Consider the following 15,825-nt stretch of genomic DNA (forward strand, 5'->3'; position numbering starts at 1 on the left):
AAATAAAACGAAAAGCTTCAGTAGTGTATGCAGAAGGTTCCAGGTTCAATTTCCAGCAGCAACTCCAGGTAGGGCTAGGAGAGACTCCCAGCCAGAAATCTTGGACAGCTGTTTCCAGAGTGTAGACAATGTTGAACAAGATGGACCAATGGGTCTGACTCAGAACAAGGCAGCTTCTTGTGTTCCACCTGCATTGAACATCAAAAGAGCTCTCCAGCTCCACTCTACAAAACTGGAGGATGGGAGCTGGTGAAATACTTGTCCACTACTGTATCCATACCTGTTTCTGAGACCATGAGACTCACTGGCATCACTGATGATGCCCTTGTTAGGTTCTATATCTCTGTTCCTCCACAGGTGGCCTGTACACACATCAGGCTCCCAGAGCTTCCACAGCTCGTCCCACAAGTCTCTTCATCATGGTCCTCTGACAATGCACCCTTTTCTCTGCTGGTAACCCTAAGCCAGAAATCTGATAGCTCTGTCTCCGTGGAATCATTGTATATTAATCTGCAGATATACCACATTCTGTATTGCAGGGTCCCTTTATGATAGTCACAGCTATGCCTCTTCTTCTAAAATTATACAAGAATCTCATAATTATAGAATAATAATAATAAGGGATGCATTGCAATGATCAGTGCAGATCTCCATGAATTGCCTTTCAGCTAGAACTATGTTCTTTTCACATGAATTGGAGTGTTCATTTCAGAGTGACTTTAAATTGTGTTTTCTTTGAAGTTCCACTGCATGTAACAGAACTTGCGCCCCATTCTCTTGAAACCCAAACACCCTGTGTTTTCAGTGTTCCTAAACAGCTCTGATGTGTTAGAGTTTGGTCCTGATAACATCAAAATTGCAGGTTCAATCCCCGTATGGGAGAGTTGCCTATTCCTGCATTGCAGGGGGTTAGACTAGATGATACTCAGGGTCCCTTCTAACTCTATGAGTCTATGATTATTTATGAAATTTCTATACCACCACTTCATCTGAGGATCACAAGGCAGTTTCCAATATAAAATGCTTATATTTGGAGCATAAAGGTAAAGGGACCCCTGACCATTAGGTCCAGTCGTGGCCGACTCTGGGGTTGCGGCACTCATCTTGCTTTACTGCTCAAGGGAGCCGACATTTGTTTGCAGACAGTTTTTCCGGGTCATGTGGCCAGCATGACTAAGCCGCTTCTGGTGAACCGGAGCAGCGCACAGAAATGCCGTTTACCTTCCCGCCGGAGCGGTACCTATTTATCTACTTGCACTTTGATGTGCTTTCGAATTGCTAGGTTGGTAGGAGTAGGGACCGAGCAACGGGAGCTCACCCCGCCGCGGGGATTTGAACCGCCGACCTTCTGATCGGCAAGCCCTAGGCTCTGTGGTTTAACCCACAACGCCACCCGCGTCCCATTTGGAGCATAGAGGGGCTAAAAAGCTCCTCTTCTATGCTGTTGGGGTGCCTCTGGGATGCAGGGTCCCTGCTGCAGAAATAGCAGTGGGTCTTCGACCCCCCACAACCCTGGAGCAGTATGCCACTGACCATATTATAAAATGGTACAGCCATTTGGGGTGCTGGGGTGCGCAACCTTCAAGGGTGGGAGGTTAGCCCTCTCCAGAATTTAATGGAGCAATGTTGCTCTAAGTAGATTCATCCTCTCATCATCCAACCTAATCCCAGTTGCTTTCCCAGCTCAGTTTGAGACGTTAAGGACTCCACACACGCACACACAAATAATTGGAATATTTGCTTTTTCAAGGCTGCAGAGCTCCGCCGGGAAGCCAAGTTAGGAAGCAACCAGTGAGCAAAGAAATTTCAGCTGCTTATAGATGGCCCAGAATCCTCAGAGGCCTTTGTTTGGGTAGTCAAAACCAGAAGGCTGATTCTAAAAACGTTTGTTCTAATCCTCTGGAGCACTTTGACAGTGGCTTTTGGGTAATTTAGCCCCCAAATTCCTTTGCTGCTGTATGAGTCACCTTTTTTTCCTGTTTTGCAACCACTGGGTTTGGGGATTATATTAGACTCAGATTTCTCCTGTTTTCAGCAGGGGCACTTTCAGCCCCATGTTAGATTCTTGGAGCTGTTGTGGGTTCAGACCATCTTCTTACGTATTCGAGGAAGGATGTATGGGGAGACACAAGTGTTCAAAGATTCCACGCTTTATAGTTCTTGGTAGCCATGACTGATGGATTCCTCCTTACCTTTTATGGCTTGTTTATGCCAAGGAATAGTTCATTTCAGTTAAAGCTTCTGGCCAAAAGCCCAAATCCAGATGTGACTGCAGTATGGAATGAGAATAGAATCATAGAATTGCAGAGTTGTCAGAAGGGACCCAAAGGGTCCTCTAGTCCAACCCCCGGCAATTCAGGAATCACAGCTAAAGAATCCCTGACAGATTGGCTTCCGGTTTGTCTGTGAAGCAAAATGGCGGCACAGTGCGAGTCACATGTTTAAAAGACGACCGCTACCAGGATTTCTGCAATATAGAAGAGTCCACCACCTTCCTCCACAGAAAGAGGGGTAGGGAGTCAGAGTTAAAACTATGATTGAGTAACTGTTGTAATATACATAAACGAAAATTATAAATAAAAACTTTTTCTAAAAGAAAGAAGAGTCCACCACCTTTTAAGGTAGTCCAGCCCTCCGTTGAATAGTTGTTACTGTCAGAAAGTTCTTCCTAATGTTCAGTCAGAATCTCCTTTCTTGTCATTTGAAGCCATTGGTTCGGGGCCTCCCCTCTGGAGCAGCAGAAAGCAAACTTGCTCCAGCTTCCACGGGGCAACCCTTTAGATATTGGAAGACAGCTGTCATATCACCTCTCACCTCTAAGTAGATTGTATTAAGAAAATAAGAGGAGCTCTCCCAGATCAGACCATTACCCATCCAGGCAAGCTTCGTGCTCTCACAGGGGGCAACCAGATGCCCCAATGGGAAGCCTACAAACAGGACTTGAGTACAAGAGCCCTCTCCCCTCCCGTTGTTTTCAGATACTGGTATTAGGATGCCTTTCTGCCTCCATTGGTGTCAACTTGAATTAAATATGGGGTGGGGGGGGAGGTAAGCCCCACGCTGCATTATCCATCACATGATGTGACACATGCACACCATTTGAATGGCAATGCCCATTGACTGGGGGGACTGGTTCCCTCAAATATTTTAGTGGGAGAGGGGCTGAAGAGTTGGCTCCTATGTCTGCCTCCAACCGTGGAGGCAAAGCATAGCCATCATGGTTAGTATCCATTGATGGCCTTCTCCTCCATGATTTTGTCTAATCCTCTTTTAAAGCTATTCAGGTTAGTGGCCAGCACTGCTTCTTGTGGGAAGGAGTTCCATAGTTTAACTACGCACTGAGTATTTTTTCCTTATCATTCTCTAGTAGGCCGAGTCTTTGTTCCATTCCATAACGTAAAGCAAACTTATAGGAAACTGAGGCTGATGGAGCTGATGGAGTCCCCCAGTTTACTTAAAATATATAAATCCCATAGTGCCAACACTAGCCTGTTCCCCTCTTTTGGCTGCTTCCCCACTCATCACACTCTTAGCTATGCAAGCTCAAGTCCATATGCAAAGCACACTGATGGTTTAAGAGACGCCTCTAGGTCACCTGCTTTGCATGCAGAAGGTCAGTCCCTGGCATCTTCAAGTAAGCAAAGGGTTTCTCTCTGCCGAATACCTTGGAGGGTTGCTGCCAGTCAGAGAAGACAATCCTACCCAAGATGTCACCAGGAGGAGACATCTTCATTATTTCATTTTTATAACAACTTCCACCAGGATTCCTCAGCAGAGACTCTGAGAGGATGTTCAGGGCTTGGAACCATGTTGGGCAGCTGAACTCTCCCATCTTAACTCTCCTGACTCTTTAAACAGAAGAAGTTTCACTGTGCTGTCATAGATGATCTACCTGGAAAATAAATTATCCCTCATATCCACTATAGGCTGGAAGGAAAGCCTTGGAAGATCTACAGGCAGACAGAGAAGAAGTCGAAGGCAATGAGAGGCTTCCCAGATTCTAAAGAAAATGTTAAGATTGAAACCTCGGCTTGGCAAGGGATTGACAGTGATGGATTTGATCTAATCACTGTGCTAAGATTTAGCCCATGCAATAAAGCAGCCCTGTGTGCTTTTGGACCATGAAATACTATCATAATGCATCTGTATGGCCTCGAATATGTACAGCTCTGCCAAAGCAAATAGAAGCTAAAAATGGAAAATTCAGCCCTTGGAGCCCAAGGAGGGGAATTTTAATATTATAATCAGCTGTGCACAGACCTGGGGCTTTTTTTAAAAAAAAAAAGTAGTTAGAGCGTCTTTTTTTGGCAGCCAACCTCCCACTTTCAGCAAGGCAACGCCCCCAGTGTATGTGAGCTGGGCAACACAATGCAACTAATCAGACTTGCTACGTGCCTCTCCAATCACTGTTGCAATCAGATAGGTAAAACTAAGGGAGCAGGTCCATAGCTCAGTGGCAGAGCATTTTCCTTGCATCCAGAAGGTCCCAGGTTCAATCCCTGGCAACTCCAGGCATGAACCTGAAGAGCTACTGCCAATCAGTGTAGACAATGCTGAGCTAGATGGAGCCCAATAGGTCTGGCTCAGAAATAAGATACTTTGAATGTTTCTATGTCTTTCACATCATACACCAGGGGCGACTGATGGACCTTTGATAGGTTGCTGATTTCAAACGGAGTTGATGGAAATGTTTGCCTAACCTAGGTTGGTCAAGTCCATTAATTTCAATTCAGTTTTATGACTAAACGTTGGCTACAAGACTCTTGTCCTGACAGTCTAGTGTTTGCTCCAGATGGCTGTGGGAAATGTTCCTGAGTTGTTTTCCTTAATGCATCTGTCTGTTTTCAATCTCTGCAGGTGGCTTTTCGCCTGGATTTCGAGTTCAGCAAATCTATTTTCCTCCAAAATCTGGAGATCTCTTTGACTGCCAACAGGTCGGCAATAACATTATTTTTCTCTTTTTTTTTCTTTACATCCACTCATTTTCCTTCCGCACCACCACTGCCTGCATCCCGTTCTTCCCCAGGCTGTTTCCCTCTCTGATGCTTCTGAGTCAGAACAGAGAGGCTTCCGAAATGTATATATTTATCTGAGTGTCTAGCCTGCCTCTTCCCAAAGGCTCAGCAGTTGGTGAATGGTGTATTTAAAAGAATGAAACTGCAGATGCTAAAACCCCAACAATAAATAGGTAAAAGGCGTTTCCGTGCGCTGCTCTGGTTTGCCAGAAGCGGCTTAGTCATGCTGGCCACATGACCCAGAAGCTGTACGCCGGCTCCCTCGGCCAATAAAGAGAGATGAGCGCTGCAACCCCAGAGACTGGACCTAATGATCAGGGGCCCCTTTACCTTTTTATGCTACTAACTATCTTTGGCGGGGGGCATTGTCTAGCTGTGCTGTGAAAATATACAGTGGAATACAGAGGCTGTCATTGTTTGTGCACGCACAAACACACACACAAGCCCAATAAATGTTGCTTATAAAATTTGAGCCTTTGTGAAACCTGTCAGGTCTCCCTCACTCCTAAGAGACCCCAGGCGCTATGAAAACAAAGCTAACTTTGGTGGTTGGAAAACCCACAGTTGCACTTGTAAATCACAGCTCCCTCCCGTTGCCCGTATGACGGCAGAGGGACCTTTTCCAGCATTGTGCCAAACCCGCTGGGGAAATCAGGGCAGGGGAGGAGAAAGACCTCACATTCCATCCCTTAAAAATGTAAATATCCCCAGTCCAAGGGGACTTCCACACAGTACCTTATTATGGGTTCAATGGTAGGTCAGTCACCATCTCTCAGTTTTGAATTTTTGCTAAAAAGCGGGGGAGAAGAGAATTAAAAGAATTACCGGTAACTCCCCGTAGGTGCGTTTAAGGTACGGATGCTAAATTGCTATCACAGAAATGGCAGTGGAGGCAATGTTTCACATGTGGGTGAAAGTTCCTTAAACTTGGGGAGAGAGAGAGAGAGAGAGAGATTAGAGAACCCAGAGCTGTGTCAAAAATTCATAAGATGAGCACTTGGAAAATGACAAAAATTTCTGTTCACTTCAACTGCAGAGTGGATTAACTTCGCACAGCTCATGAATCATGCTGCGTCAGCCAGAAATCCCCTTTTATACATCTCTATATCCCGCTAGGCCAGCATAGTATTGGCGAGTGGCAAGGGGAAAGTTCTGTCTGCTGCCAAAGTCACCGAGAGTATAAGTAAGAGAAATTGCTACTCTTGGAAGGGGGACCAGCGCCAACCCTGGCATTGATGCCACAGAAGAAAAACTGAGCTCTCTCTCTCTCTCTCTCTGTATATTTATAAGTGCTAACAGCTCCTAATCTCATTCAGTAGGAACTTCTTGTAAGCAGCCTAGGCCCACAACTTTCCTCATGCAGCTGAATCTGAGCAGGCAGCTGCTTACAGCCTCTCCAGGCGCATTCACAAATAATTGTGCTCATGGTGGCATCTGGACAGTTTTCCTCCACCCCATTTTCAATACTCTTTGCTCCTGGAACAGTTTTGGGGCAGACCTACTGCTCCATTTCCTCTCTGTGCACATTTTGCAGCTTCCTGCTGAAATTCTGTAGCTGTACCCTGGGAGACCAGGGTTCTAGTCTCACTTGGCCAGGAAGCTCCCTGGGTGACCTGGGGCCAGTCACAGTCTCTCAGTCTAACCCTACCTCACAGGGTCGTTGTGAGGCAATAATAATAATAATAATAATAATAATAATAATAATAATAATAATTTATACATACATACATACTTACATACGTGCCCCGCCCATCTGGCTGGGTTTCCCCAGCCACTCTGGGTGGCTCCCAACACAATATTAAAAACACGATAAAACATCAAACATTAAAAACTTCCCTAAACAGGACTACCTTCAGATGCCTTCTCAAAGTCAGATAGTTGTTTATTTCCTTAACATCTGATGGGAGGACATTCCACAGGGCAGGTGCCACTACTGAGAAGGCCCTGTAACCTCACTTTTCACAGTGAGGGAACTGCCAGAAGGTCTTCGGCGCTGGACCTCAGTGTCCGGGCTGAATGATGTTGTAGAAGACACCTTCAAAAAAGTACCAGTTTGGAGGGGCCTTTGCCTTCTCATCAACATTAGCCCATTCTCTGTTAAAGCCACTTCTGGCCTGCCCAGGAGGTGGGGTTGCGGGCTTCACGCCCACCCCCACATGAGCAGGGGAATCCCGGCCGCGTCTCCCCCCCCCCAGCCAGCCAATCGGCTGGCTGGGGGGGTGGCCTGCCCTATTTAAGGCCGGCGCAGAGGGGGCTCGCCCTCTTTTCGCCGGCTAGCCCTCACGTTTTCCCACCCTCCCTCCCTCTAGGTAGGCTTTAGGCAGGTCTCTGACTTTGCTATGGACTTCAGTCTGTCGCCGCAAGGGGCATGGTAGGAATTTTTCCCAATTGGCAATTTACAGCCATTTGGTTATTCGCCTACCTCATAGCAACTCGTCACAACTCCTCGGCATTGGCGGTTAGGCATTGGTAAGAAGGGGTTAAGAGGATGGGGGGGGGAGGAACGCCATCACCTCCCCCCAGTGAACGAAGGGTGGTCTGATAAAGGACTCCGGGGGGCGTGGCCCTGTCCGAAGCCTATGGAGGTGTGGGCCAAAGGCACGCCCCCGAGCGGTGACCCGGGGGAGCTCCTAGTTGACGTGCCTCAGCAGGAGACTCCCCTATGGTGTTAACCCTTCCCGTGTCTCCAGCAAATGGGCTGGAGCCGGATAGTCGATAGGACCAATGCCTAAGCCAATGCCTCTCATTCCTGAATTCAATAAAGTTGTGGCCTAAATCGCCCATTTAACCTTAAATTATGGTGTCTTGTGTCTTTATTTATCCTGGTGGGGGGCGGGAACTCGCCACGCAATCTGCTGGCTTCTGTGTCACCTAAATGAGCTTCTGGTTCTTCTGTATTCTAGTGACAGCGAAGAACAGGAAAACACCAAAGATGACAATTCTGCCCTCCTAAAGTTTCCGCTGAAGTATGAAACAGACCTGCTTTTCACCAGGTACTGCTGATGGCCTTGAGTGGAGTCTTTATAGCGCTTTGATTTGTTAACGCTGAAATTTCTACCCGCTGTGTGCATTCATGCTCCTGTTTAATGGGCACTCACTATGTTTCCAGTGTGGGGTTTTTAATCTGAGTTCACACAGCATTATTAAAAATGTAGGTGTATCCTGGACTTACTACTACTACTACTACTACTACTACTACTACTACTACTATTACTACAATGAATTACCTGCCCTTCACCCTAAGGTTCCAGGACAGATTAGAGCACATTAAGAACAATATGAAAAACCATTTCAAATGTCTTGCTTCTTATAAGGTACTACTGTTTGGTGTGTTGATTGGAGCCCTTAAGCTGTTCATAATTCACTTCTAGCCAAGGTGAAACCACCTTTGCATGGGATAAAGACATCCAAAAGATGTATACAAACAGAAATGAATCTGACACTAAGTGAAGACCTGCTGATGTGAACTAAGGGGCAAAAGAGCTCAGCTGTGAAACACTCTCAGTGGGGGGGGGGGAGGGAACAACTTTACTGTGCTCTAAGGCAGAAATGTGAACACACCCTTAGTTGAACTATGAATGGATGAGTTTTCTCCTTTTTGCTGTTATTCAGGAGTCCCAGCCAGAATTACTACGAGGTCAAGTCAAACAATTCTCTGGAGAGATATGACAGCATTGGTCCGCCTTTTAACTGTACCTTTAAGGTAGTGGACGAACTCTGGGTCTGAGGAACCTGGTGGGGGAAGGGGGTGAGGGAAGTCCCCTTGCAGAAGGGTCTTGATCTGGCATTTGTTTGTCAACTTTCACAGCTGCAGAATCTGGGCCTCTTCCCTGTTGATGCGATGGCTATCAAAATCACAGTACCCGTGGCCACGCGGGGAGGCAATCGCCTTCTGCAGCTAGCGGGCTTCCATGTGGATGAGGTAGCTAGAACTTTTATTTGTGATTCTTAAGGGGATTTTTTTAAAATAGCCTCAAAGGAACTTTAAGGTGTGGGTTACAAATCAGGATGCTCCAGCAGGAAGCCACAATGTAGGGAGTTTTCCCCCAACCCCCAAATTTGATTGTGTGATCATAGCAACCTCCACAGTTAATGTGCTGTCATGATGCTCAGACCTTCCCCTACCCCTTGCAAGCAACTTCCAGTTCTAGGATCAAACCCCTTTGGCTTACGTAAAGACTTGTGGTGCTTACCAGGAAGAGCCATGGCTCAGGGGCACAACATCTGCTGTGCACGCAGAAGGCCCCAGGTTTCATCTCTGGGTGGGGCTGGGAAGGCTGCCTTTCTGAAACCCTGGAGAGCTGCTGCCAGCCCGTGTCGATGATATTGAGCTAGATGGAACCCAGTGGTCTGGCTTGGCAGTCTCCTGTGTCCAGCTTTAGAGCTTTTTATAAAACTGGGCCCCCGATGGCAAATTTGGCAGGCTGTACCATCCTCCCATCCAGATATTGTGTCATCTTTTGGTTTCCTCCCATCTGTTCTGCTAATAGTCACCCTCTTGACCCAATTATTACAGTTTTTGGCTCCGAAAGAAAGCTGTCTTAGACTAAAGCCAGGCCATTGCTTCCTCTAACTCAATATCTCCTACACTGACTCACAGCAGCATTCCAGGGGTTTCAGGCAAGAGAGGTTCCCAGTCCCATGTGGAGATGCCATCGGGGATTCAACCCTGAGCCTTCTGCACCCAAGGCAGGTGCTCTGCCACTGAGCTACAGCCCTTCTGCATTAACTGTGCACTCAGGGCTCCATCCACTTCCACACATGGCTGGCTGGGGAGGTGGAAAAGATTAGGAGCCAGCAGCAGCAGAGAGCCAAACCTCCCACTGGCATTTAATGACTAGCTTGTAAGGTCATGGAACAATTTTCCTCCTAGAGAGACTGTTGCTGGAATCCAGGTGCCCATTAAATCACAGGGCACATTTTGTGTGCTGCCTTGGGATGGACTGGCTGCACAAGCGGAAGCTGTATTTTAGGGGCAAGGATGTGCACAGGGGGAGCAAAGCCCCCAAACAGGCTGTCCAGTCTGCGTCATTCTTTGCAGGATGTTACTTTGGATTTCTGTTCCCAGTGATCTATTCCAGCTTCCCTCTTCTATTATAGGAACACATAACGTGCCACATTGGGGGGAACAACACAGATTATCGAAGGACACCCTCTGACGAGGACTTGGGGCGCCACCCCCAGCTGGTATGTAATGCCCATCTTTCTGTGCTGGACTTCTGAAAACACAAAATCAAATCCTGTGTGCTGAGACAAGACTTGAACATAGGGCTCAAATTCTGGTCCATCTTTTTAAAAAAGTATGCAGTGTCATTGCCAAGGTATTCACAACCTGCGCGGCATTTCCTGTGCAATGAATACTTTTTATGACTGGGGAGGGGAGAATGCCCTCCCTGGCTTTAATGTTACATAGCAAACATGGAGAATGAGGTCAGATAGCAAATTGACTTTGGGCTGATGCACTCAACCAGCCTTTCTGAACCTGGTGTCCTCAGTGGGGGCTGATCGTTGTCGTCATCCGAAATAACCAGAGGACATCAGGTTGTGCATTAGGAAGCTGCTTGACTGGTCTGGAGTGTGGGCAGCCCAGTCTTGCTTAGGATGACACCTGCAAGTGATTTTCAGGCCTGTCCAAAGGAGAAGACCGCAGGGGGAGGTCATCCAAAACAGCAAGGAAACCCGAGTAGGCTCTGAGTCCCATGGGGGCCAGAAATCCCTTTGGGCTCAAGCATGCTCATCACTCTGAGCAACAATCATGATAGAGGATGGGGACCCTGCGGCCCTCCAGATGTTGAAGGACTCCAGCCCCCATCATCCCTGCCCATTGGCCAGGGATGTAAAGAGGCACCATTTTTGTGGGCATTCCCTGCCTTTGGAGCTGTTGGGAGTTGGAGCCCAACAACATTCGGAGAATCACAAATGTCCCCCGTCTCAGCTTATTCCATGCGGCAGGCCGCCTTTGGACTGCCAGCTTGGCATAAGAACATAATACGAGCCTTGCTGGGTCCTGCCAATGGTCAAGCCTGTCTAATCCAACATCTTGTTCTCACAGCAGAACCTGAGCACAAGCGCCCTCTCCGCTCTTGTGCTTTTCAGAAACTGATACAGTGGTACCCCGGGTTACAGACACTTCAGGTTACAGACTCCGCTAACCCAGAAATAATACCTTGGGTTAAGAACTTTGCTTAAGGATGAGAACAGAAATTGTTCAGCAGCGGCACAGCAGCCAGTGGGAGGCCCCCTTAGCTAAAGTGGTGCTTCAGGTTAAGAACAGTTTCAGGTTAAGAACGGACCTCCAGAACGAATTAGGTTCTTAACCCAAGGTACCACTGTATTTAGAAGCATTACTGCCTCTGAGAGGAGGTAGAACATAGCAGAGTGGCTAGCAACCATGGATAGCCTTCTCCTCTGTGAATTGGTCCAGTCCTCTTTTAGATCCATCCATGTGTCAGGGACTGGACTGAAGAGGACGAGGAATGGTGGAGTTCACCCCCCCCCCCCCCGCCCTTCTCCTGTAGCTTCCAGAGAAGAGGAAGGCAGTCTCAAATTACAGCAGGGCACTGAGGAAGATAACAGCTCAGAGACAGGTGAACAGAAGAGTTATGAGGTGTTAGGAGAAGGTGGAGACACAGAGCAGCTAGCTGACACGTCACTGGACAGCATAACTGACCCCTCTTCTCCAAAAACACGACATTCGTTAAGAACAAAGGGCACAGTGACAGTTGACCATGGGCAGATGCCGTAGAAGCAGGTGGTGTTGTTAGCAGGGAAGGAGGAGGAGCTCAGTGTGAGCAACTCCATCACTGAGGAATGACTGGATTTCTTTGTCTTTCATCATCACCATCATCATTTTATTTGTATGCCACCTTTCCATAGCTAAAAACAATGCTCAAGGTGGCTTACGACATGACCAGATTTACATAATTACCAACATAACAAAAGCCATTAACAATAAACAAAACACATCAAAAATATACACAGACAAATGGAAAACAATTTCCACATAAATCATAAAATCTAAAACTAAGAATATAGCATTAATATCAATCACAATTTAAAATGACACAGATAAAAAATTGTCTCTTGGCCCCTCTACTGTTTAATCTCTATCTTCATGATGCAATTTCCACTTTGAAGCTAGCATCTAAGTATCCTCCTCACTTAGCAGGCCACCCCGTTGCTTCCCTTTTCTATGCTGATGATGCCGTCATCTTATCCAGAACAGCTGCTGTCAGAGCTGCTTCCAGATCCTAGCTCACAGAGGATCACGCTAGCCAGCGATCATTAAATAAAAGTCTTTATTGAGTTACAGTTTCCATTCTCAAGCTGCTGCGTGCAACTCTACATCTCATGGTTAGATCGGCGAAGCTCCATCTGAGTCTCCGCCCCTTGTACACCAACTTAATATCCTAGCCTTGCTCCACCTTTTCCGCCTGACTGTTCTTCTCTGGGTCCCTCTGCCCCCCGGGGTCTCTTCCTTCCGGGATTCCTCTGACGCTGACGCTGACCCCCCTGACTCTTCTCCCTCCTTTCGGCGGGCTTTAGGACCTGGCTCCCTTTCCGGGCTGCCTACTGCGCCACCTTCCTGTGCATTTGAACTTGGCACGCGCGCCCAACCTTCCACCTTCCGTCTGACCGTTTCTTCGCTCCCCGATGGAGGTGTGGCCACTCCTGACTCGTGCCCTCCCCCCTGTTGTGAGCTGCCAGCGCTTGATCCCTGGCGCCCTTCCTCTTCCCTGCTCTCTGGCGGTGACGCTGGTCCTGATTTCCAACTGCTCCCCTCTGAGTCCCCTCTGGCTCTATCTTCCTGGGGTGTCCCCCTAGGCTCCCCCCTTGCCCTGGCCACTGGTGCTCCTTTCTGTGAATCTTCTGATTCACTGGAAAGACTCGGAGATCTCGGGTCGTCGTCATCACTCATCTTTTCTTCTGCCTCCTCTCCCTCGCTCTCTGTTTCCTCCCTTGCCCTTGCCTCTGCTCCTGAACCCCTGACAGCTGCGGACCTAGCAAATGCAGTTAATGCATTTATCGCCTATTGTAAGGCGAAAGCTCTTAATATTAATTATAAAAAATCGAAAGTCCTCCACTTCACTCGTTCCCGCAAACTCAAGTTGGAGCCGCTTAAGATCACAGGTGGCTACTTAGAAAAGGTAAAAGCCTTTAAATATCTAGGCTTAATTTTCACTTATAATCTCTCCTGGACCACCCATCTACAATCTGCCTTTCTCGCTGCAACCACGACCTCTAACGCCATTGTCCGATTTTACCACCAGAAGGGCGGCAAACACCTTCCAGCAGCAATTCAAATATTTAATGCCAAAGTTGTCCCTAAATTATTATATGGATGCGAAGTATGGACTACAGCAATATCAGGTAACTTGGACCGCCCACTTCATATGTTTCTGAGATCTCTTTCCGGCGTCCCGAGATGTGTCTCAGGTGCAGCCCTACGACTCGAGTTCGCCCAGCCCTCAATTGTTAAACGAGCATGGAGTCGAGCCATTTCCTACAGCTTCCACCTATTAGCATCGGATGCTCGAATTAGAGGTGGTTTTTCCAATCTGATCCTAAGAGATATTCATAATTCCCCTTGGAAAACTACAATTAACCTCAAATTCCGCTCTCTTCTCAATTTGAATTGTAAAACTGTTCTTAACTTAGAGTGTATCAGCCCGGCGGCCCTACCTCCAATTAAAAAGAAACTACAGCAACTTGACTTCTCTAACACAGCTTCCTATGCAAGAGGGCCGTGTTCAGGCCTAGCCCTAGCTATTCCACCCCCTGAAGGGATCCCTCTATACTGCTTCACAATTTCTTCGGAGGCTAAGCGAAGGGCCTTTACCTGTGCCCGTCTCAACTGTTTTCCTACAGCAGTTCTGTCGGGTCGTTATTCCAGAGTTCCCATCGCAAATAGAACATGCACCTGTAACGACACGGCCCTGGAGACTATGGAACATGTAATGCTCTTCTGTCCCAACTGGACAGATGAAAGATCTCGGTTTTTAACTCCCCTCGTGAATAAGCTTCATCTCCCAATCCAGCCTTGGATAGTGTCCCTCCTTTTGCAGGATTCTGATTGTTGGATTACCGAGATGACAGCTAACTTCCTGCTTAGTGTGATGAAGAGGAAAGCGGCACTAACTTCTTCCTTAACACCACAGCTGCAGTCGATACGCCGCACAATCGAACGAAGTTCCATAGTACAAGGACAATGGAGTTAGGATAAATCTGAGGAGCTGAAGGACCCTTTAACGGTCCTCCTCCAGCTTCAGCAGTTTTTTTTTGTTTGTTTGTTTCTGTACTATCTGTCGCTCAATGTTTTAAATCCCCTGTCGCTTTAGTAACCCCCCTTCCCCCCCCCTCTTTTTTTTAAGTATTCGCCCAGGAAGATATCTACCTTTACCTCCCCACCCCCATTTCATGTTGTTATTTTAATGTATATCATGCTATGGCCACACGGCTAATGCAATAAAATCTATTGATTGATTGATAAAAAATAAAAGCAATTTGGAAAAAAACAAAAAAAAATGGAGCCCTCTCTATCCTGCAGCAGCAGCAGCAGCAGCAGCAGCACTCCTTTATGGAGCCTGTCAGGCCCCGCCCCAAGCCAGGTAGAGAGAAGCAGGGCCAGGCCCTTCAGGCCCCCAGCAGGTCAGTCCTGGGCAGCACCATAGTAACTGACCAAATCATAAGTAAGAACTTCCTTGTTTCCTCCCTGCTTCTTGGTGCCATCGGGGAAGGGAGAGGATTCCTCAAGCCTGACACCAAGTTGGTCACTGCCTCCTGTGGGAGTGAGTTCCATAGTTTAACTATGAAGAACTTCCTTTTATCTGTGCTGTTCTCAACCTGTGGGTCCCCAGATGTTGTTGGACTACAACTCCCATCATCCCTGACCACTGGTCATGCTGGCTAGGAATGATGGGAGATGTAGTCCAACAACATCTGGGGACCCACAGGTTGAGAAACACGGTGCAGCTAAAAGAAAAGAAAAAGTGCTTCCTTTCATCCAGTATGAGCAGGATCCGACCTCCTCATTGTGGATGCAGCAAATTTGAGTGAATGCCCAGTGGTGCTCACCCACCTGCCCAGACAACTGCAGTAGTCAACCTTTGGTCCTACTTCCAAGTGGGAAGAATGTGCTTCGTTCTGGCCCTCTCCACTTCTAACTCCGTTTTTCTTTTCTTTTTTACTCCTTCCAGAACTACAGTAATTCTGATGTGATATCCATAGACTGCAGTGTAAATCTGGCTGCCAATGGAGAAGTCAGCTTCCTCTTGCATGGAAATCTGTGGATGAAGTCACTGAGAGCTGTAAGGGCAAGTCAGCAATCGGTGGAGCTTCCAGCGCTATCCCCGTTGAAGGCTGGCAGATTATTGTGCTTTTGCTGCTCGGCTGTATCCCGAGCTAGCCCCTGACTCCAGGGAGTTGGGCCATGAGGCGGTTTTCAAACTTCCTCTTTTCTCGCCAGCTTTTTCAGCTGCTAGTCATTCCCCGCCCGTCCCCAATGGAATCCTCCCTCTCTACGTAGCTGGGAAACAAGATTTGTCATCCTCTTGAGTGCCACATCAACACCATTTGCTAATTACACCAAATAATGAAAGAATTAGGTCAAGCCAGGAACATCTGTGACCTCTTTTTCACTAAGATGAGTGCTGGGTGAGACCCTCCCTGGTTTAAAGAAAAGAGTTGTTTTTAACGCATCATACAGCCAGCCAGCTTGATTTTCTGGTCTTTATTTATTTATACACACCCTTCAATAAATTGTTTTTATGTATTTTGTTTTTTTTAAAAAAAGCCTAAAAGTGGTTTACAA

General features: G+C 47.3%; 1 protein-coding gene across 1 annotated transcript in view; it reads left to right on the plus strand.

Annotated features, from left to right (window-relative positions):
- Nucleotides 1–15,825, plus strand: part of ITGA11 (integrin subunit alpha 11) — a 98,299-nt gene that overhangs the window by 70,594 nt on the left and 11,880 nt on the right. The window contains exons 22-27 of the mRNA XM_080982097.1: nt 4,858–4,934; nt 7,919–8,008; nt 8,628–8,718; nt 8,824–8,937; nt 10,116–10,202; nt 15,212–15,322. Coding sequence (XP_080838223.1) covers nt 4,858–4,934; nt 7,919–8,008; nt 8,628–8,718; nt 8,824–8,937; nt 10,116–10,202; nt 15,212–15,322 — 570 coding nt within the window. The remainder of the gene's footprint in view (nt 1–4,857; nt 4,935–7,918; nt 8,009–8,627; nt 8,719–8,823; nt 8,938–10,115; nt 10,203–15,211; nt 15,323–15,825) is intronic.

This window comes from Podarcis pityusensis, assembly GCF_964106645.2.
Source record: "Podarcis pityusensis genome assembly, chromosome: 14".
Taxonomy (NCBI): domain Eukaryota; kingdom Metazoa; phylum Chordata; class Lepidosauria; order Squamata; family Lacertidae; genus Podarcis; species Podarcis pityusensis.